The 21713-nt window shown below is 40.0% G+C and overlaps 1 protein-coding gene across 1 annotated transcript in view; it reads left to right on the plus strand.

The window, feature by feature from the left end:
* Positions 1 to 17543, plus strand: part of KIAA1549 (KIAA1549 ortholog) — a 104811-nt gene extending 87268 nt beyond the window's left edge. The window contains exons 17-20 of the mRNA XM_019749890.2: positions 1909 to 1955; positions 8040 to 8197; positions 11059 to 11204; positions 11762 to 17543. Coding sequence (XP_019605449.2) covers positions 1909 to 1955; positions 8040 to 8197; positions 11059 to 11204; positions 11762 to 12016 — 606 coding nt within the window. The 3' untranslated portion in view covers positions 12017 to 17543. The remainder of the gene's footprint in view (positions 1 to 1908; positions 1956 to 8039; positions 8198 to 11058; positions 11205 to 11761) is intronic.
* Positions 17544 to 21713: the final 4170 nt, after the last annotated feature.

Below are 21713 nucleotides of genomic sequence, written 5' to 3' on the forward strand. Positions count from 1 at the left end.
GGCATGCCGTCTCTAGAAAAATAACATCCCTTTTCTGACTACATTAGAGTTGAGTTGAAATGCCTGGTGCAATAATAAAACAGGTAGAATGGACAGCTGTTTGCAACATTTTTTTTTTTTTTTAGTTTACCTTTTATTAGACCTGAAGTCCTGATAGGTAAACTGCTAAGCCTTGATCTTTTCTGTTTTATTTTGCATGTGAATATGTTTTAAAAATCCAAACTGTCCTGAGAGCACAAAGGCCGCTGTGAATAATTTCCAAGTCTCCATTTCCCTGTAATTCTTTGGAGAAAGAATCGAAGCTTTTTTCCCTTGTATTCCTCCCTTCTTCCATCCTCCCCTCTGGCCTGTTGTACCTCAGTTGGGGAACTCAACAACGTCAGGGAACTCTCTCACTCTGCCAAGGGGGTAGAAACAGAGAAGGTCAGAAGGTGGAGTAATTTGAGCAGTTTCGTATTTAATAACCCCTTCAGAACTCTACGGGGTGTAGCGATCATTCTGTCCTTTGTGGTATAAGGAAATAGGCGCTGGGAAGTGGAGTGGCTTGGCCAGTCTGTCTGACTCCAGAGCATCTACGTTTTCAACACAATAGAAATGAAATTATGGGGGGGTGGGGGTGGAATCATCTGTTTTGGGGAACCATGGGCAACATCGTACAGGGGTTAAAAGCATCGTCTTTGGAGTCAGAAAGACAAATCAGGAGGCAGTTACTTAACTTTATGAGTTAAGTAATCAAAACAGGTGGTGAGCACTTTTTTTAGTGTTACTTTGGGCCTGAGTTAGTGTTTATACAGTGCTTACCAAAAATACTAACTCAGTAATTGACAGGTTAAAGAAAAATAAAGATCTAACATTAGAGCAGATCCGGAAGCCAGGCTGACTTACAACCTGGAGTTGTGTTTTTCTTCTGCCTGTGAACAGCCAGTTGGTTCAAACTGGAGTTGGATGGACTCTATCCAGAGTTACTGTTCTGCTAAAATAGCTGATTCCAAAATAATGATTCATAGTTGTTGAAATATTGAAATAGGAGTCCCACGTACATTAGGGTTAGGATATGTTGATTTCATGAGGAATGCAACATAAGTCTGTTTCTTTAAATCTGATGCCATATTGTTTTAATCAAAGAGCACTTGGTTAGCTCAGATTAGCTCAAGTAAAGAGCTGATCGAACTGGGTGGTGAGTACACAGTGTGATATACAGACAATGTATACATATTATAGAATTGTACACTTGAAACGTATGTAATTTTACTAACCACTGTCACCCCAGTAAATTCAATATAAAAAAATTCAATTAAAAAAAGAGGTGATTGAAGGATATGGGGACACCTATGGTACTTAAGGACAGGGAGTATGGCTGGGCCTCCTGGGAGCCAGACAACTGCCAGAAACTGAAGGTGCTTACTTCATCTTCAGGAGTCGCTCTAATTTTTGGTTCCTTATATCTTTTTCTTTTTACAACATGGTACTGCACTTGTGTTGTTTAGTTTCTTGAGTGTATTTGAATAGCTACTGGGCACCCATTTGAATAGCTACTGGGCAGTATCGAAAGAATCGTTTGTAATTAACATGGCCACTTTGGCCTGTCTTTTTAGCAAAAGATACAGGTTTATAGCAAATAAGCCGGTAGGGAAGAGCAGGCACAGAAATCTGATTATTCGTATTTTTACAAAAGAAAGAGAGGTCTAGAAATTAGTTGTGTGTTTTTTAAAGTTTGGTAACCCAGTTCCCCAAACTGAAACTTCTGGCATTACTTGATGGCAGAATGCCCCAATAGCATGCTAACATTTTATGAGAAAATAATTCTCTTGAAAGTTGATCCCGTAAACCTAAATTTACAAGTTTGCTGTTGTCACTTTCTAATAAGTATTGAATATTAATCTTTATCTTCTTGTGAATTTCTTCCAGAGATATGAAGACTATGGAATGACTCCCCCATCAGGCCCATTGCCAAGGTAAAGTTTTCAGGAGAAAATGTATTAGAACTTCCTGACGTAGGCTGTTTTGTTTTTGAATTTCGTAAACTTATTTCTTTAGCTGGTATGAGCAGATGCAAAACTCTTGAGTTGTGTGTTCCCTTGATCTAACCAGAAAAGCAGGAAAAAAAAGTTGAAATTTGAGTTCTGCTTTCAGTAATGACAGACTAGATAATTTGCTGAGGCCAACTGGAAAAGTTAGACAAGATTTTAAAATAAAAATGAAGCGGTATGGGGCCAAGATCTAGAAAATCTGGAGAGGTGAGCCCTGCCTTTGGGCCACTCTTTCCTGGGGCACCTGATGATTTCAGAGGAGATAGTTGAAAAACTGAGCAAAACTTTTGACACACTTATGGGGCTAGAGAACAAGGATGACAGGCCCTTTTATACACCCAAAGGTTTTGGGTTCAGATTTTTAAGTTATATCCTAGGAGTAAGGGTGAATAAGTAAGTGGGTCCCTACAGGAACTAAAACTCAACTTTGAATTATCTCAATTCCTGATTGGATTGAGTGATCAGGCATTGTTAGTCTCTCCAGCTGCCTGGCAGAAACAAATATAATTCTCCTTTAGAAGAAGATAATATTACATTGGGCCTGCCAGTATCATTATGGTTTTTGGACACATCAAACACAGAAACAGACACACACTACCAGACATAGGAAAAGAAAAGAAAATATGACTTAAAAAAAATGAAAACACTATAGAAATGGAATTAGAAGAGATCCCGGTATTAGAGTTATTGAACAGAGATTTTAAAATAATTGTGCTTAATGTGGAGTTAAAATCCATTGTACAGGAAGATGTAAAACTACTAATTTATGTTAGATTGTAATAAATCAACAAGTCTGGTGTAATTTTTAGGATAAGTTCCTAAAGAATGCTAAAAAATAATATCAAGATAGTGGGGAGAAATAAAATAATTTAAAACCAATCCAAAAGAAGGTAAGAAATATGGGAGAAAAAGGAACATAACAATTGGCAGGACATATAGAAAGCAAATATAAGAATGTCGAGATCTAAATTCATATATATGAATAATTACATTAAATATAAATGGGTAAACATTCCAATTAAAAGACCAAAGGGTTGTCAAATAGGATTTCAAAAACTACATTTGACTTACAAGAGACAAAAAAATATGTAGATACAGAAAGGATATAGCAAATTTGAACAATATGATTAATCAACTTGACCTACTTGACATATATAGAACACTGGACTTGATTACCACAAAACACGCATACTTCTAAAATACAAGATTTAAAAAAATGTTACCATATGCTGGGCCATAAGAAATTTAACAAATTTCAAAGAATTGAAATCGCTTAGAGTATATTTGCCAATTATAGTAAAATTAAGTTAGAAATCAACAACTAGACCAGCCATATAGGTTTGCATATTAATCATGTATTTGAAAAGAATAATGGCTGAAAATTAATGATCTAGGTATCCATCTCAAGATGTTAAAAAAAGATCTAATTAATCCTAAAGGCAATGGAACGAAGGAAGAAAATAAAAATAAGAATAGAAATTAATGAAATAGAAAATCAATACCATAATAGAGAGGATCAGTGAAGCTCAAAGTTCTTTGAAAAAGCTAATAAAATTGATAAACCCCTGGAGACTTGGAGAGCTTGATCAAATAATCTGTAACATTATCAATATGAGGACATATTAATCTAGATCTTACAGAAGTTAAAAAGATTTTAAAAGACAGATTTAAAAAAGATTTTCAGACATTAACAAGATTTTATGAACACATTTATGTTAATGAATTTGAAATGGAAAAATTCCTAGAAAGAGAAAACCTGAATAATTCTATAACTATTAAAGAAATTAAAATCATAATTAAAATTCTTCCCACAAAGAAAACTCGAAGCCGAAGTGGCTTCAACAGTGAGTGCTACCAAATACTCAAGGAAGAAAAGATGCCAATGTAATATGAACTCTTCTAAAGAACAGAAAAAGAGAGAACACTCCCAACTCATTTTATGAAACCAGTGTAACCTTAATACCAAGGACAAGGCAAGAAGAACAAGGACATTTCAAGAAAGGAAACGTTAGGGTTCAGTTTCACTCATAAACATAGATGCAAAAAAATGTGAAAGTAAATATTAGCAGGTATATCTAGCAATATATACAAATAGATATCACATCACAACCAAATTGGATTTATTCCAGTAATGCCAGCGTGATTTAGTATTTAAGAAAAATCAAAGTAATTCACTACTTTGAGGAGAATAAAGGTGGAAAATCTTTTCATTTCAATAGATGCAACATTTGATACTATTCAATACCCGCTCTTGGTAAAAATCTTGGCAAACAGAGAATAGACACAGACTTCTCTAACCTGATAAAAGTTATCTCAGCAAATATTACTTTAAAGTGAAATGTTAAAAGTTTTCCCTCTAAGAACAGGAGCAAGACAAAGATGCCTACTTATATTACTTCTAGTAACAGCGTCCTGGGGATGCTAGCCAGTGTAATAAAGCACATAAAAGAAACAAAGATTAAGGCATTAAGAGAAAGAAATAATGCTGTTATTATTCACAGATGATATGACTTTGTATTAGAAAATCCCAAACTGTCAACACATAAATTGCTAGAATTCAAGGAATTTAGCAAGATGGTTAAATAGCAAGATAGACAAATTACCAGGTAGCTGGCTATAAGATCAGTTTTCAAAAATCTGTTTTATTTATGTTTACGAGCAACAGACAGAAAATAAAAAAATTTAAAGATACTATGTAAAAAAGCATTAAAAATATAAAATACCTCTGAATAAATCTAACCAAAGATATTCAAGCCCTCTAAAGAAAGCTGTTCATGGATTGGACAGCTCAGTATTTTTAAAATGTCAGTATTCCCCAAGTGATCAACAGATTCATTGCAATCTCATTAAAAATACCGGCAGTTTGTTGGGTTTTCTTAATATGTGGAAACGAACAAGCTGATCTGAAAATACCAGGGGTGCCAAAAAAATGTATGCAAAGGAACACTTTGGTCAATGTTGCTCACGCAGTAGTTTGCAGTAATCAGAAGTATCTGGATGCCGATGGTAACCACTTTGAGCACCTCTTGTCATTGCAGAAGTCAAGCGTGACTTGTATTCATCTTTTGTTATTGGTATAGATTGAGTATTACAAGTTTAATAGTTTTTTCTGTTCTTGTATACACTTTTTTGGCACCCTCTGTATGTGTGGAAATGCAAAGGACCAGGAATAGCCAAGACATACTAAGAAAGAAGAATAAAGCGTTAAGACTCTTCTAAATGTTATAAATTCCTGTCAAATAATTACGACAGTGTGGTATTGCTGTATAGCTGGACAAATAAGCCAACGAGACAGAACGGAGTTCATAAATAGACCCACACATGAGTGGACAGTTGATTTTGATTACAAAGAAGAAATTGCTGAGAAACAGAATTCGTCTCAGAAATACACAACTATCCTTCAATGACTAAGAGTCACACAGAAGTAGGAATGTTACCTGCTTCCTCCTTAGATTTTTCTATTACTTTTCTTTGTTCCCCTTCATTTTCAGAGGGGTTTGTTTATTTCTCCCCAACTCTACTCTCCCACCCAGACACTGCATTGTGGTCTCAAAGCAACAAAGGTAAAAGGAGCAGGTGGAGCTCAGGTGACCCAGGAAGAAGTTAATGACAGGAGGACCATCAGGTCTGGTTTGCCCAGTTTTGCTCTGGTTTATACCTGTTGTCCAGCATAATTATTAGTAACTTCTGCTCTCAAAAGTGCTCTAGTTTGGATGGTAAATTGGTCACCCGAGTGAAAGGATTGTGGAGTATTTGGAGCACACTGAATTACTTGAGCACATAACCTAGGACAAAAGGGCTGTAAATATAGGCAGGAGAGCGCTAACTGACTGGGTAAAGTAGAAAAAAGAAAATGGCAAGCGCTAGTTAATGGGTGGTTAGTGCAGCGCTTACGATGAGGTTAGGTGAGCTCCATTATACAGATCTTGCCTTATTTAAGCTCTTAGATCTGTAAGGTCAAAGATATCAAGACATCTCTTTCTGAGGTCAATCTGAAACAGCAGCAATTACTTCAAGAGAGTAATATAGATAGCCTGAACTTCAATTTCTGAGATATACTCCAGAAATAACACTGTAGACTAAGGGCAAGTCAGTTTATATTCTCACCAAACTGGTTTGATCTATTAATTACTGGTAGAGACTGCCATTTGCAAAGAAGTATCATTAGACTATCATCTTTTTTAATTTTTAAATTTCTTTAGAATAGTGGTTCTCAAGTGGGATTTGAAGACCCCTGGAGCATCTTTGAGACCCTTTCAGGGGGTCTGTGAGCTCAAAATTATTTTCATAACAATTTTAAGACATTATTTGACATTTTTTGTCATGTTGACATTTGTACTGAGGTGCAAAAGCAGTGATAGTTGAAACTGCGGGTGCCTTAGCAGGAATTAAAACAGTGGCAGCAGGTTGTTTGACTTGCCATCATATTTACCACCATCGCAGTTTCTAAAAAAAGATGCCAGATTTATATTAGCATGTCCTTGATGACGTAGTAAAAATTATTAAATTTATTAAACCTAAACCCTCGATTCTTTAGTAGTCTGTGTGACAAAAGAGGAAATACATATAAAGCACTTTGCTGAATATGGAAATTTTCGAGGAATAGCCCATGTTCACTTGTTTGAGTTGAGAACTGCCCTGAGCTAACTGCTCCCATAGTTTTCACTTGAACAAACAACTGGCAGACATCATGATTCAGACCTGGGTGGTTGCCAGATACTGTCTCGAAAATGAACGAAGTGGGCCTGTCACTTCAAGAAACACAGCTACGGTAACAGTATCATGCCAATAATAAAATTGAGCTTTCAAATGAAAATCAGAGTTTTGGAAACTTTCGTCTGCTGTCGTGAACTTGACAGCTTCCGAGTACTTAAAGACTTTTCTGATGAGCTCAATGGTGATGTTAATGAATGTGATATTTTTAATACTGTAAAATGAAGTGTATCAATATCTAGAAAATGTACGGAACACAGTGAACTAATATTTTCCAAATGACCAATGTCATAAAATCATAGGTGGGTCCATTCAAAGTGCAAGATACACCAGTGGGCCTTTAATGTAACAAAGTATGAAAAGTTCATTGATATCATGCCACTAACCCGTAAGGAAACCTTGTTGAGTTTTGGTGTGGTATGGAAGAAGAATATCGGAACTATTTGAATATTATCTGAAAAGGCTATTACAATATTCCTTCCTTTTCCAACTACAGATTTATGGCAACTGATTGAATACTAACTATATGAGAATCCAGATATCGTCTATCAAGGAAATTTGAAAAAGATGTAAAACTCACTATTTTTTTGGAAATACAGTGAATTTAATGAAAATATTAACATGTAATATGTTTACTATTGTTATTTTAAATGAATTTTAAAAACAAGTATTTTTTAAATTTCTCAGTTTTAATTTCAAATATAATACATATGTATAGATATGATACACAAAAATAAAAGCTCTTGGGAATTGCCAATAATTTTTATTATGAGTATATGGGGATCCTGAGACCAAAAAGTTGGAGAAACACTGATTTAGAGCACTGGTTTTCAGCTTGGATGAACCTCGGGATTATCAGTGGAGCTTTAAAAACTATGAATGTCTGGGCCCCACCCCTAAAGACTCTGTTTTAATTGATCTGGGGTGCAGCGTGGGCATCGGGGCTTTAAAAGCTCCCCAGGTGACCCTCGTGTGGAGCCACAGTTGCAAATCACCACTGTAGTCAGATGCTGGAGACGAACAGGCCCTACAACTTGACTGCATCTTCTTTTGAGCTGTAAACTAAAGGGTTTCTTCTCCTTCGATCTCCGACAGAGATTGTTCCAGCATCCGCTGTTTTCCAGGCAACAGTGAGCAAACAGGAAACGTCCCTGTCTTCAGGGAGCTCGTGTTCCGGGAGAGGAGATGGATATTAAGCCAGTAGACAAATAGGTCTTATTTTTTTTCATAGGCCTAGTCAGATGCCAGAGAAGGGATACAGTGTGGTTCTGTATGCTTCTTGTGCTTTGCCTTCAGACCCGGTTTTGTCCCTGGTGTGCTGCAATCTTCAGAGCTGGTGCCTTCTGAGCCCCAGCAGCCCCAGGCATCCACTGAAGCCCCGTATGCTGCCCGAGGGATCTACTCTGAGGACATGCCATCGGTGGCCCGGCCTCGGCCTGTCGGGGGCACCACAGGTACACGTGACTATTTAGCTTGCATTTCTGAACTAGAGGACGCCTGCTTTTTGGCTACATTCTGACAGAGTACATTCTAGACTTCTCGGTGTATCAGCATCCCAGTGTTTACAGCAACCTCTTCCACTGGTAAGAGCTGCTTTCCCTCTGATCCTGGTGAGATGCAGGGCAAGTGGGACGGGACAGAGTGTCTAAGATCTGGAGACTCACGTCCACTGATTCATTCCTGAATCAGCGTCTCAGAAGCAGTCCCTTCACGTGGAATTCGCAGCACACCTCTTTTAGGCAAAATGGTTCTCAATTCTCACGGTTAAACTGAAACACCTATTTGTGAGCCCTTGTTATGGCACAAAAACATTTATTTGTTTTAAAGTGGGCAGTTTTCCAGCTTTTAAGAAGCAACTGTAAAAGTTGTTGAAACTTTAAACCTTAGTTCAATTTCTGGAAATTTTGAAGCCAGAGAGAAAATTAATTTTGCTAATTTTTTTGTTAAAAAAAATTCTAAAAATTATAATTAGTTGATTTGAGAAACATTATGCATAATTTGGTTTACTTAAAGTGTAAAGATAACATGGTGTTTTTCCTAGACCACAATTAAAATTTAGGGATTAAATCGTTTCTTTTCTTTTTTAAATTCAAGTTTATTGGGGTGACAATTGTTAGTAAAGTTACATAGATTTAAGGTGTACAATTCTGTGTTACATCATCTATAAATCCCATTGTGTGTTCACAAATCCTTTTTCATGTATTCACTTTTCTTTTTTTAGAAAAAGAGCTGTAAATACATGTATTTTATAACAGTCTTACATGCTTAGTTTTCGAGATACTGACTGATTTCATGATAATGTGGTATGGTGAAATAAGTATCCAGTTTCATCTGTACAGTGGGGATTATATCAGTACTTACCGTCTATGGTGGTTCTGAGGATTAAAGAAGATAACATGTAAAGTGCTTTAAAATAGTGCCTGGCACATCAAAAAGTATTTAAAAATATAGTTATCATTATTATTATTCCCATTATATTATTTCTGGTGTTGGTATCAATCATTAAACTTAGGGAAAGCATCTTGGCAATGACCTTAGTGAGCTTTTGATTTGGTAATTCCACCTCTGGAAATCTAGGCTCTCCTTCCCAAAGGAAATCCCAAATAGTGGAGAAAAACTGCATGTGCAGAGATGTTTATCAGCATTATTTCTAATAGCAAATTAAGTGTAAGCTCCCTGAATACAGTAAAAAAGGCATCAGTGAGTAACTTGTGCAGTTATTTAATATGAAGCACTCAGAAAGAGCCAGAAAAAGGGAATTTAAGATTTCTGTGTTGCCTCTTATGCTTTCAGTACTTGACCTATTTTATTTCCTTTAATCCTTGAAATAACATCATGAGGTCTTTTTTTAAAAATCCCATTTGCGAAGTGAGGCATTGGGGCTCAGCAGGCGTGGTAGCCGGGTGCCCAAGGTAGTGGTGTTTGTCTGTAGCTGGGCTGGAATGCAAACCTAGGCTTGTTGGGCCTGATGTCCTACGTTGAATCATGGGGGAAGCTTGCGTTGTATCATTAAGTGACTAAAACGAGTCGCAAAATCACGTCTGAATTATGATTTCTACTACCATTGGGATTTTAATGCAAAGATCATCTTTTTTCCCTATGCAGTTGTCTGAATCTTTGTAAATGACAGAGAACCATGTGCTGCATTTGTGTTCTTTGCGAGATTCGCTCAAACACTGTTGAGCATATAGTACTAACAGTCCTAATAATTTTAATAACTGTTTGGAATCTTTAGTAACTGTCAAGTGCACCTGCAGAGAATGTGACTCTGAGAGGAGCGTGGAAGGTTTTTTTCTGACCTTTTGTTTTTAGTTAACATTATATATTCAAATAAAACTGTGCAGGAGGTTTTTTGTTTGTTTGTTTGTTTTTTTAACGTATTCAATTAAGGGAGGCTATTAATTAGACAACTGGAGGAGGAGAAGAAGATGGAGAGGACCGCCTCCCTTACCTCTGTGAAGTCTCTGAACCTTGATGGGATCAGTCTGAGCATCACAGTTATATTTGATGATCCTAGGAACCTTCGGAAATAAGTGCTTTTGTTTCACGGTGCTTAAAGATCGCTCTCTTTCTCCCTTAATCTGCAGCGTTGGGATATTTCCATATGCAAAAGTTGATGGAGAAAAATATGTTGGTTAAAGCTTGGCTTTTCCTAGCCCCACAGGGAGGGCTGCAGCATGTGTGAATGTAGGATAATAAGCTGAGATACGTTCTGGCTTTGCCATCAGTGTGCCTCACTGATGAGGTTGGCTGGGAGGCTTTACACTTTTAATGTGATATAGCTAAGTTACGGAAACAGTGGGCGTATAATGAACATATACCTCAGCATTCTGAATTCAGATAAATATGCACCCTGCTTTTTAAGACAAAAAAAAAGAAAGCACATTGAATTTTCCGCTCCTGAGATTCCGAAAGCTATGAGCAGTGAGCAGCCAGGTTTCAGCTTCTTTATGGCTCCAGGACCTTTCACTCTTTTCTGTTGAATAAATAAGATCTTCTTATTTGTAACCGCTACAGAAATGAATGGAGGGCCTTTGTTATACCTTTTGTTCCCAGTCCTTTGATGTCTAGCCAGGAACATAATATCACATCAGTGTATTTAAAGGAAGTCAGAGCCCCTGAACCACGAAGCTCACAGTCTGTTTTTCTCAGGAAATGTCATTCTCTGGAGGTAGAATCGGTGCCGTGTTTGAACAATACTCTTACCCTCGTCCGTACGGGACTGCGGGGGTCAGAACCAAAGGGCCTTCCTTACTGGGCAGCCTCGCTCTCCTGCCAGTGTTGCTGACCAGGCCACTCCACTGTGTTCTTTCAGGCTCCCAGATCCAGCACCTGACTCAGGTGGGCATTGTGAGCAGAATCGGGGCTCAGCCAGTGGAAATTGCACCAAGCAGAGGCGGCCAGTATGGGGGACCAGGCTGGCCTTCGTACGGGGAGGAGGAAGCGGGCCGAAGAGAGGCCGTGAGTATCTTGTGTTTGGGTCACGATGGAGAATTTAGATGTAATCACTTAATTCAGCTGCTTCTGCTTTGGGGATCCCTTTTAAAAACCCAGAGTGGGAGAGTATTGGCATTGAACTTTTGGAAAGGATATAATTTTTCTTGAGGCACATTTCAGACTTGAAGTCATGATTTAAAAAAAAAATAACCTTTTAAAAAATCATAAAAGCAATATTCATTACAGAAAATCTAGACAGCTCTCCTGGTCCCTCCCCATTATCCCAGCGGGCCACACAGCGACTTGGCCGATTGGATCATTCTTTCTGTCTGTCTTTAAGCCAGTATTTATTAGGCACCTATTAAGCTCGAGGATTTCTTTATTGGACAGCTCTCCCTTGAACAATTTCACCACAGTTCCTACTCTCTGTTCTGGTCCTAGGGATTCCTCGTGGAGGGCTGAGTTGTTGGGTGGGAGATGGGTGGGGGAAATCCTGGGAGCATGCTCGCTGCCAGTTTGAGTTTGATTTTCCCCTCCTGTTCTTACATGGAAAGTACAGCAACATCTGCCATGTTTTTCAGACGCACGTGCTCGGACATCAAGAGTATTCTTCTTCACCGTTGTTCCAGGTGCCAAGGACTTCGGGCAGGGAGCCCTCGGCTCCTCCCGGGAACCTCCCACACCGGGGGCTGCAGGGCACCGGCCTGGCTTACACCACCAGCTCCACGGAAGACCTCCAGCCCGGCCACTCCTCAGCTTCGCTCATCAAAGCAATTCGCGAGGAGCTCCTCCGTCTCTCCCAGAAACAGACCGCCGTGCAGAACTTCCACAGCTGATCGGCCTCCCCTTGCACATTTGCCAAGTGTCCGCTTCCTGTGGAAGCAAGACTAAAAGGAAGTCAACGGAGTGGGTGTTTGTAAGAGGACGCGCGTCTCCTGGGCTGGGTGCCCATGGAAGGGAGCGAGTTGCAATTTTAGAAGATGCCATAAGTCACGTGACAGCTCATGACGCTTTTAATACGTTGGCAATTTTGTGACCACTTGGGTCCAGTCGCAATGTATGTACTTTTGGCCAAAAGCCAGCAGCATTTCACGAAAGGCAAACCACAAACTTAAGCTCACAAAATTCCTAAATGAGTCTCCTTTTTCAAGGCGAAAGATGAAAATGTAGAGATGGTACAGGGATAACTGGAGTCCAGCCTTTCCACGGGAAGATGGGATTAGGCTGGTTTGTACGATGAACCTGCTGCTTTTTCTGAGAAAAGACGTTTGAAGACATTTTATTAACAGTGTATGTCCTTTTTCTCCATAGGAACTTATTTTAATAGTAATATTAACAACAAGGATACTAAGACTGTTCGGGAATTTAAAAAGCTACTAGTGAGAAACCAAATGATAGATTGTAGAACCTGATGATTCCAAACAAAGCCATCATCTGCATCTTTTCTTCTACTTCTGGTGCTACAGCTCCAAGGGCCCTTCATCTTTTATGTCTGTGAAATGCAACATTGGCTTTTTCGGTGGAAGCAGATGTTGAAAGTTTCATTTTGTTCTAGAAAGAAAAAAAAAAAAAACACGAAAAAACACACACACAACTCCCCAAGTGAGGGTGGGTAGGTGGTGGGAAGCTTAATATTTATTTGGTTATTCAAAATACATATCAAAGTTTAGATTTACTCTCTTAATTGTATTTGCTGTTTATTGATTGAGAATCCCATTTCAGCACATGTCGTCACTAAGGCCAGTCTTATGGAAGGAGGCTTTTTGGAGGTCTTAACCAATCCTTGCACTTTGCCGATGAGTGGTTCACAAAGTTGGTTTGAATGAGAAATCTTACATGAAAAAAAATTGTTTAAACATTCCCAGGACCACCAAATTGTGATTCATGAATATGGGAATAGTAATCAAATTGTCTGTGTTCAGACCTGGAAATGGAACTGCGTTCTCGTCAGCCTCTCTCTGCTCAATCAAGAAATGTAAAGAAGAGCTTTGAGAACACAAGGGCAAGGAGAGGGTCGCTCCTCATTTCTGATTTTATTGTGCTTGACTCTGCTGAGTGACTGTTAAAACCATCTATGTGCTTTGGGCCTGACAGCGGGTATCACCTCCCTTGCCGTTTACTCCCGAAGTCAACAAATGCCCCACTTCCCAAATCAGAATGAGGGGTATAATACCAAGGGCTGTTCTGTTTTCTGGTACCTGAGTGACGTTCAGAAGAATAACAGGCTTAGATAACATTTCTACTATGAGTTTTTAAAATTAGATTAACGCTTTAAACAACAGAGGTACAGGCAGAATTTGGGGCTCTGACTAACCAAAATCTGTGTCATATTTGAAGAACCTTAGAATAGCTAAAATAGGTTGTTGAAGTGTAATTATCACTCCAGAATCATAGTGCAGCATTTCTTTCACTGAGCCTGTCTACAGCCTTACAATAGAGGGAAAATTGGTTCCAGGAAGTTAAAATGCAGCCATTTTTTATCTGTTCACCCCTGAAAGAGGCGGGAGGGGTGCGGGAGAATTAGTCTCAAGGATATTAAATTAAGGAAAGGGAACTCCTTTTCAGGCAGTCCTCCCAGGCTCTAAGAGCCTGGGAGAGAAGAGCCCCTTCTGGGCTTGATTTCACACCTCTCGATCTTGTTTTAATACCCAGAGTGGAAGATTCTCTTTGTATGTCACTAAAAGATACCGGTTTTCCTGAATATGTTATTAAGAATTTCAGATATCCAAGCAGTATTATGGACACCTTACAGTGAATTCGAGTCCTGTGACAGCCAGTGGAGTAAATGCAGGCCCCTCTTCTCCCATTCTGCTCAGTGTGGTAAGTGTTTGCACTAAGAGTGTACCGAAAATGGTTACCGCCTTTGTACAGTGCAGAAATGGGCCTCTGTGTAAAGGGGGGCTGCAGTAGTGATTTTGATGCCTTTCCAACTAGCATAAAAGGATTCTACCGGTATTCTTCTTCTTAGACTTGATACACTTGTAAACCGATGTCAAGACCAAAGAGAACGTACAGTAAACAACCAGTGGTGTGTGGTGTGAGCAGCTCCGTAGCATCACAGCACTCTTGGGTTGGTCGCCATGCACGCTCAGTTTGCCCTTGTTTTCTCTAACCCCCTGCCCCATCCCTTTCACCAATCACCAAACTCAGGGCAGACTAGCTGCCATGGGAATCACCACACCAAATGGATCTTCAGACACTCAGCTAATGTGATCGACTTGAAAGGAAGGCCTCGTGTCCGTCATGTGTGCTTTGGAGTTCCATTTCTTTGAAGCACCCTTAAAGTGAAAAGCTAAATTTGATTGTCTCTTCTTTTTTCCTACTTTCAAAGTTCTAGTGGTACTAACATGAGATATACATTTGAGTCCGCATTGTAGAGAAGATTGTTGGGAGAAGTGATATTTTCAGAGTCGACTTGGTCATGAACTCACGATGGCAGGTCCATTCTCTGAGCCTCATTCTCCCCAGCAGCCGAGCAAGAACAGAGCCCCCTTGCCCACCCCACCTCCCAGGATTTCTCGTTGTGAGAATCAGATGTGATCATGTGTGCACACGTCCCCAAAGCACTGTGAAAATGTAAAACGTTATCTGTCTGATGATGCTGGATGGACGATCTGATATGCTGTGATCTTTTCGTGAATGAATTCACACGGAGGTGTGACTCTTCTTCCTCGCTCCTGTTTTGCTTTACATTCGCTTCCTTCTCCATTAACTTTCAAATGGCATTTCACCAAAAATCTTTTCTGCTCCTGATTTTCTGCTGTTTCTGGCCTCAAAGATCTCAAACGTGAATGCTGCCTTCTAAGATCTTAGACTCTAAGTCAGGTAGCACAGACGGGCATAAATACCCATCTCGGATAGAGACACATAAATAACTTGGTTTAAACCCCAATAGGATGTGTTGAAAGTACACAAGTGCATTAGGTACCCGGGAGAAGTGAAAGTTGCACATTGGGAAGCAGAATCTTGGGGAGAAGTCAACCAGGAGCCACTAATGAAGGCAGAGGAACTGACCGAGCAAATGGTGACACAGCGTGGGAAGGGTGGGCCTGGGACGGAGGTAGAAAGTGGGTGAAGCTGTCATTGGAAAGGAACTTGCTCCTGATCTGCTATAAGGGAACAAAATTCCTAACCACACGGTTTAGGGAGTTATGTAAGAGGAGGCAGTGGTGCTCTGAGTATATGTTTGCAGTAATACAGCGAGAAAGTGACCAGGCCTGTGCAGAAGGTCTACGGAGGAAGAGCTCCATTCTGGAGGGAAGGGGAGAGTAGCAAGAACTGCCGAAGGACCAAATGTAAAGTATGAAAATAGTGGTAAGAATTTCACCGTCTGCACCCCTGCTTAGAGCTGATCTCAGTGGTCAGCCATTGCATCCTTTGTGGAGCATTGTGGGTTATAAATAGAAATATTTGACTTCTTAACAGCTACCTACACGTTGTCCTTCAAATTTTATTTTGTTTCAGAGTGTGTTTTGATCTGGGTGGCACATTTGAGCAGCAGATTAAGTAGTGGGTTTTTGCCAACCAGACTTTTCAGCGCCCCAGGCCGGTGATGCAAAATCCCAGTTGAAGAAGGTTCTCTTGAAGGCTTTGGGTCAAAACAAGTGATCCTGTGCTTTCTGAGCCTCCTGTTTAACTGTGTCCAGGGTGGGTGTTTACGGCATTTGCACAGCTTCTTAGTGCTCCGGTGACCAAGCTAATCACGCGGGCACTGATTTGCATTTGCCATAATTCACGTGTTAATCATTACCTGAACTTCTCTGTCCCCTTCATGATAGATTCTTAGACATGAATGAATTTGTTGGTTGGAAGGAAAGCTGGTTAAGGTGCCGGGTGGGGGTGTAGGGGCGAAGGGGGCTCCAGTCTTACCTCCCACACTACAGCTCTAGTTGAGTTTTAGCCATTTCATTTCTACCTCCAGAACAAGTCTCCAAAGCCAGCCTCCAGGACCCACATTTGTCCCAGACAGGAGCGCGAGGAAGTCCACTTCTATACCTGCAAACAGACCATTGACTACAAAACACATTTGTATGGGATGGTAACTTGAACTTCGTTTTTACATTTAATGCAACACATTAACAGATATTCTTGTAAGGTGAGAGGGGCTTCTGTGAGGAACTGCTGTAAAGTACTCATAAAATGTAATAGGCTTACATTTATTACTTAGTGAACAAGGAGTGTGTATGTACATTTCAGGTTTCTTTTGATATGTTTGGAAGTGATTTTCAGTGTTGAAACTAGGACTCCTTTCTCTAGTATTAAAAAGACTTGAAAACCGAACCTTCACGGTACGATCCTAACTTCCATGCTTGTGTGTGTAATGGTACACTTGAGAACTTATCTTGAGAACACACAGCAGCATTGAAATTTAGGGAAGGAATATTTAAATGCCTTTGGAAACATGAAACAAAGTGAGGAACCAGCAAGCAAGTGGAGAAGGAACGAATGTCTTCATCTGAGTCCAAATTAGTTTCCCACAGGGTAGATAATTATGCAGATGTCTTGCTTTTCCGTCTTCCTCCAGGTTTTTCTGTTCTGGGGCCACTTCACATTTAAAGGAAGTATGAATTGGTAGGCGGGACCGAGATAAAAATGTAAGGGATTCGGGTCTTGTGGTTCCTGATTCCACGGAATCATTCTGGACAACTTGGAGTCTCTTCTCATGCCCACCAGACTTCATGCCTTCATAACTTGACTCCCTTAACTGTGCAAGTTAGGAATAGTACAGGGCCAAGTGCAAGCCAGACACCCTGTACGTTCCTCCTGCAGATATGGGGAAACAAGGAGGCACTAGAGGAAAGGGAGCTCCACCAATTAACTCAGTTGCTGTAAGCACCAGAGAGCCTATTTCAGAAGAGGGGAGTAGAACTCAGCTTTGCTTTCTTCCAGGGCCCCTGCTAGGGAGCATGGAGAGTGGGCCAGCCTTACCCTTACAGGAAAGGTTGCTTAGCCAGAGCCACTCTGGATGCTTCCTTGTCACCTCCTACTTTGTCAAGGTCCATGTTCTTCTGACGCTTCCTGCACTCTCATTCCTAGATTATGAGTGTTAATGTATGAAAATGCGCAGAGTAAATTGAGGCCACTCGTGGCTTTAGTACTGCAACTTGAACTTGACAATCAGAATTTGCTGGTCTCAAACGGGCACTTAAATTTCGGTATGGGTGTATGATTTAGTAATCGAATCCTCCCTTCTATTTGGCGGTTATGTTTCTACCCTTCAATTAGCTGCACTGTTTTCTAATGTGCTGTAGAGGTTTTGAAATAATTTATGCAAGTGTTTGGTTTCCATGTTTACAATTTATACAGCTTTCCTAGCATTTTAAATGGAAATGTCAATAAATGCTATGAATTGGTGTCAAGTGATATTTTCTGTTTATTTCCTTTGCAACATGAGCATTTTCTCACTTGTAAAATGTGAAAGTTGAATGAGATGATTTTTTTTTTTTTTGGTGTGTAATGTTTGTGTCCCTGGTGAGAAAACCCAGTACTCGGATTTTCCAAGGAATGAAGTTGAAAGTAGTCTATTCACTGGGTGGAATTTGCAGAATTGTTTTCACTCACATTGGCTAGTGCCACTCCCTTCTACGCATTGTTTTGCTGTCCTGCTACCTGCTAATCAAATTGATGCTTCCACTAAGAGCAGATTCATTTTGGAATTAAAAGATTAGGACTCTGCAGTCTCGAAAGATAAATGAGAAGATCAAAGTCTGATACACTCTGGAAAGGTAATAGGGTAAACCTGGAGTTGTTTACGAAACCTAAGAAAATAAGAACCCCTTGAAAAGGAACTGAAATGCAGTGGACCGTAACAGAATGAAATGTGAAAACCTGGGTGGGATCCTGGAACTACAAACAAGGTGGGAAAATGGTGAAATGCAAATAAAGTCTAGAGTGTAGCTGACCGTATTGTGCAAAGGTTAACTTACTGGTTTTGCTAACTTTACTATTGGTTGCTTGACTTTAATATTAGGGGAAGCAATGTAAAAGGTATACAGAAACACTACGTTATTTTTGCAGTTTTTCTCTAAATCTAAAATTATTTTTTAAAAATTGAAAAACTGGCGCAATTCTTAAATGAATCATTTTTCAGTACTGTTATGGTTTTTAAATTAATCTGGTACAAAGCCCCCTCCTCCCCTTACCCCCCACCACAGAGGCTAATATGAGCCTGCCCTGGGTGTCCATTACCCAGAAGCTGCCATCCTTCTCGGGGCAGCCAGCTCCTGCTGAAGTTGAAACCATAGTTAACAATTGTAAGTCTCAGCAGAACATAAGTCTTCAGGAAGGAGAGTTCAGGGCCAAGGATCGTCCAAAAGGAGAATTTAAACTTAAAAAGTAGAGAAAATAGAGCACTATGAAACAGAGCCTTAAAAAAATGTTTCAAGTGTTTAAAGAGGTTAAAAACAAACAAACAAAAAAAGACTAGTAAACAACAGAGAAGGATATTATGAAAGTTTAAGCACATTTGACAAAACCCCAAATCCTTGAAGGAAGAATAAGGGAATTGAAAAATACGCATATGCACACACAATGGTCAGATACTCCAATATTTTAGATATAACTGAAGCAGTAATTATTATGACAATTTTAATATATCTTTGTTTTAATAAATACAGGTTTAGATGAAAAACTAAAACACAGCGTAGACTAACTGGTACACCTCATTCCCCTAAGACATCTTATATGCCCTGAATGTAAATAGGTTCAAAATGGTAGAAGAACAAGCAATGACTAGAAGCAGCTGAGGTCAGGCTGGTCCCACGTCCTGAGTCTGAACACTGAGTTGATGATAATGAATTTAAACCATAATTCGCATAATTGGACAACCCTCTCTCGCCTCTGCCACGTTGCACCCGCCAAAGCACAGCTTAAGGTAAGAAGAAAATAAGAAACCATAGGAAATACGAAGAAAAATCTTTTGCTCCAGTGTCTGAATTAGATAATTTAATGAAATGTTTTCGTTGTTGTTGGACTGTGCACTATTTATCTGATAACTTTCTTCCTCTAAAGATCTCCCATACTTGCCTTGCTGCACCTTGCTTTGCGGGAATAAGTGGGGGTGGTGTGTCTTTGATTTCTCGGGTGGTGTGCACTTGAAAAATTACAGCCGCACATCTAACCCACATTTGTGTAGTTGAACTATTTGTTGTACTTGTGCCAAAGGATAGCATTACAGAAGCGTAAAACGCATGGTTGGTTATACGAGTGTAAGTACCATGAAAATACGCATTAGTGTAAGTGCTTAGAGTTTGATTCTGTGATGTGATGATATACCTCAAATCAGTGGTTTCTTTGCGCATTTTAAAATTCTGAGATTCTTCTAAAGGAAACATTAGTACAAAGTTTATTTTTTTTTCTTAAAAGGGCTTGAAAGCGAAAATGGGGTTGCCGCATTTCAGTACACATGAATGTTAATCTTTTTTTTCCAACCGTAGTTCTGCACTGTGGCTGCCTTGAAAGAGCAGCAGGGGTGTTCTGTTTTTAGCAGAACCCGGAAGCAGTTATTCCCCTCAGATCCCCCTAAAGCTCTAAGTGAGATGAGCGTAATCGCCGCCTGGATTTCAAGTCCAAGAACCAGTATGTGTTTGGATCGCTGTTTTACGTTTCCCTGATACTGTTCTTTTTGGATTCCTTGTGAGATAGATGTGATTCACAAACTAAGAGAAGTTAAAAAAAGAAAAAAACCTGATTAGCCAAATTTAAATCACAACATCGTATTACTATATGTAGCCCATTAACCCTAACCTTTTTTTGCTCTACCTTTCCTGGTCAAAATGCAGATGAGCAAAAAAGAAGGAAATAAAACCACTATAACTCCATCATCAGTGATACTGCAATCAAACTTTTTGTAAGTTTTGGTTGGTCTCTCTCTCTCTCTTTAAAATAGATAAATAGCCAACTTAATGTTGTTTGGTGACCGGGACTCATGAGGATGATTCGCTTTCTAACTGATCTTACAATAAGCTATTGCTTTGGATTTAAAGCGTACAAGGCATGGGGAGGGTGAGGAGGATGGCCAAAGGTTTGCAACTGGTGTGGGATGTAATCTGGAAAGAAGGATTGACAGCATTTTTTAACTGCTGGAGGAAAATGGCCCCATGACCGTGAGATCCCACCCTTTTGTGCCGAGTTCTGTACTCCAGTGGGGTCACTGCCCAACTGACCTCATGAGTTCATGGAAATTTGCAGGGCCTTCTGAGTGTTTGCAGCTGAGATAGAAGACTTCCTGGCTAGGCAGGCCTGGTCCAGAAAGTCATATTCTATTTCTAGTCTTTGACTTTCATACTAGGTCATTTAGAGGCTTTGGCACACAAACTGCCTTACAGGGACCCTTGTGACATGTGTCTGCCTCGATGTCTTTTTCTTCAGTGTGGGGCTCCTTAACTGGCTAACTAGGCATAGACATCCGTTCTTCATAATGTTTCTTGCCCAGGCCGGCCCCCTTTTCCTCCCCCTACGTTGACCAGGAGTAGCATCTCAACTATTTCTGCAGGGTCAAAAGTATGCTTTTGGCTTATGACAAGGCCCTCTGTGCCTCAACCCCTTTCTGAGGTTACTGGCCCCTGGACTGCAGAAATGAGTGTTGGTATGCTCTTCACATCACTGGCTTCAGAGTTACTGAATTTTCAGATGCTGCAAAATTTAGAGGGATGGTATTGTGATGGGTGGCTATCAGAATTCAAAATGGTATTGACAGGCTAAAACGCAGGCCCAAAACACCAAAATTTCATTTATTCCTACTAAATTTAAAGTCCTACTTGTAGGGTTAAAAAAAACCTATTATTTGCTTATAGGATAGAATATGCGTATGGTCTAACAAGACTTTATAGAAAGAGATTTGAACATGTTCACTGACCTGCCAGGGATTATGTAGAGCATGGCGGATATTTGAAAGAACAGCACAGCTGTAGGCACTATGAACAGAAATATATTGCCCCAATGAGTGGATGTAAGAATTTCTGTCTCCTCTGCTGGTTCTTTGAAGAATACAGATGCCATATTTTGAAAGGAATGTTTATAAATTGGATGGAGAGACTGGGAGAAGGGGAACCAGAATGGCAGGACTGGAAACCATGTCATTTCAAAAAGAAATCAAGAAACTAAGTGTTTACCCTGAGGAGGGGGGTGACTTGCTTTATGGAATTCTGGAAGACAGAACTGATACCTCAGAGAAAGCGGGTCTTGGCCCACTTGAAAGAACAGGTGTCTCAGTAGGTCCACACAGAAAAAGCCTTTCTGTAGGAGTCTTTCCTGTCAGCCTCTGGTAAGGACCTCCCGCCCATGACATTCCTTGTTCCTTACCTGTCCTCCAATAGAAGGGCTGAGTGTCTAGGCCCGAGGCCACCCAGCCTACTTGGTCCTTTTCCAAGACTTCTGAGCCAGCGATATGGAAGGTTAAACCTAGATGGATGTGACTGAACGAAACCAGCTCAGGCTCTCCCCAGAGTCAGTACGATGGGGCATACTCCATCCCTCCACTCCATTATGTTTGATTATGTCATTAAACTAAGGGAGAAAAAGATACGGTTTAGT

Source organism: Rhinolophus sinicus, linkage group LG11 (genome assembly GCF_036562045.2).
Source record: "Rhinolophus sinicus isolate RSC01 linkage group LG11, ASM3656204v1, whole genome shotgun sequence".
NCBI classification, from domain to species: Eukaryota; Metazoa; Chordata; class Mammalia; order Chiroptera; family Rhinolophidae; genus Rhinolophus; species Rhinolophus sinicus.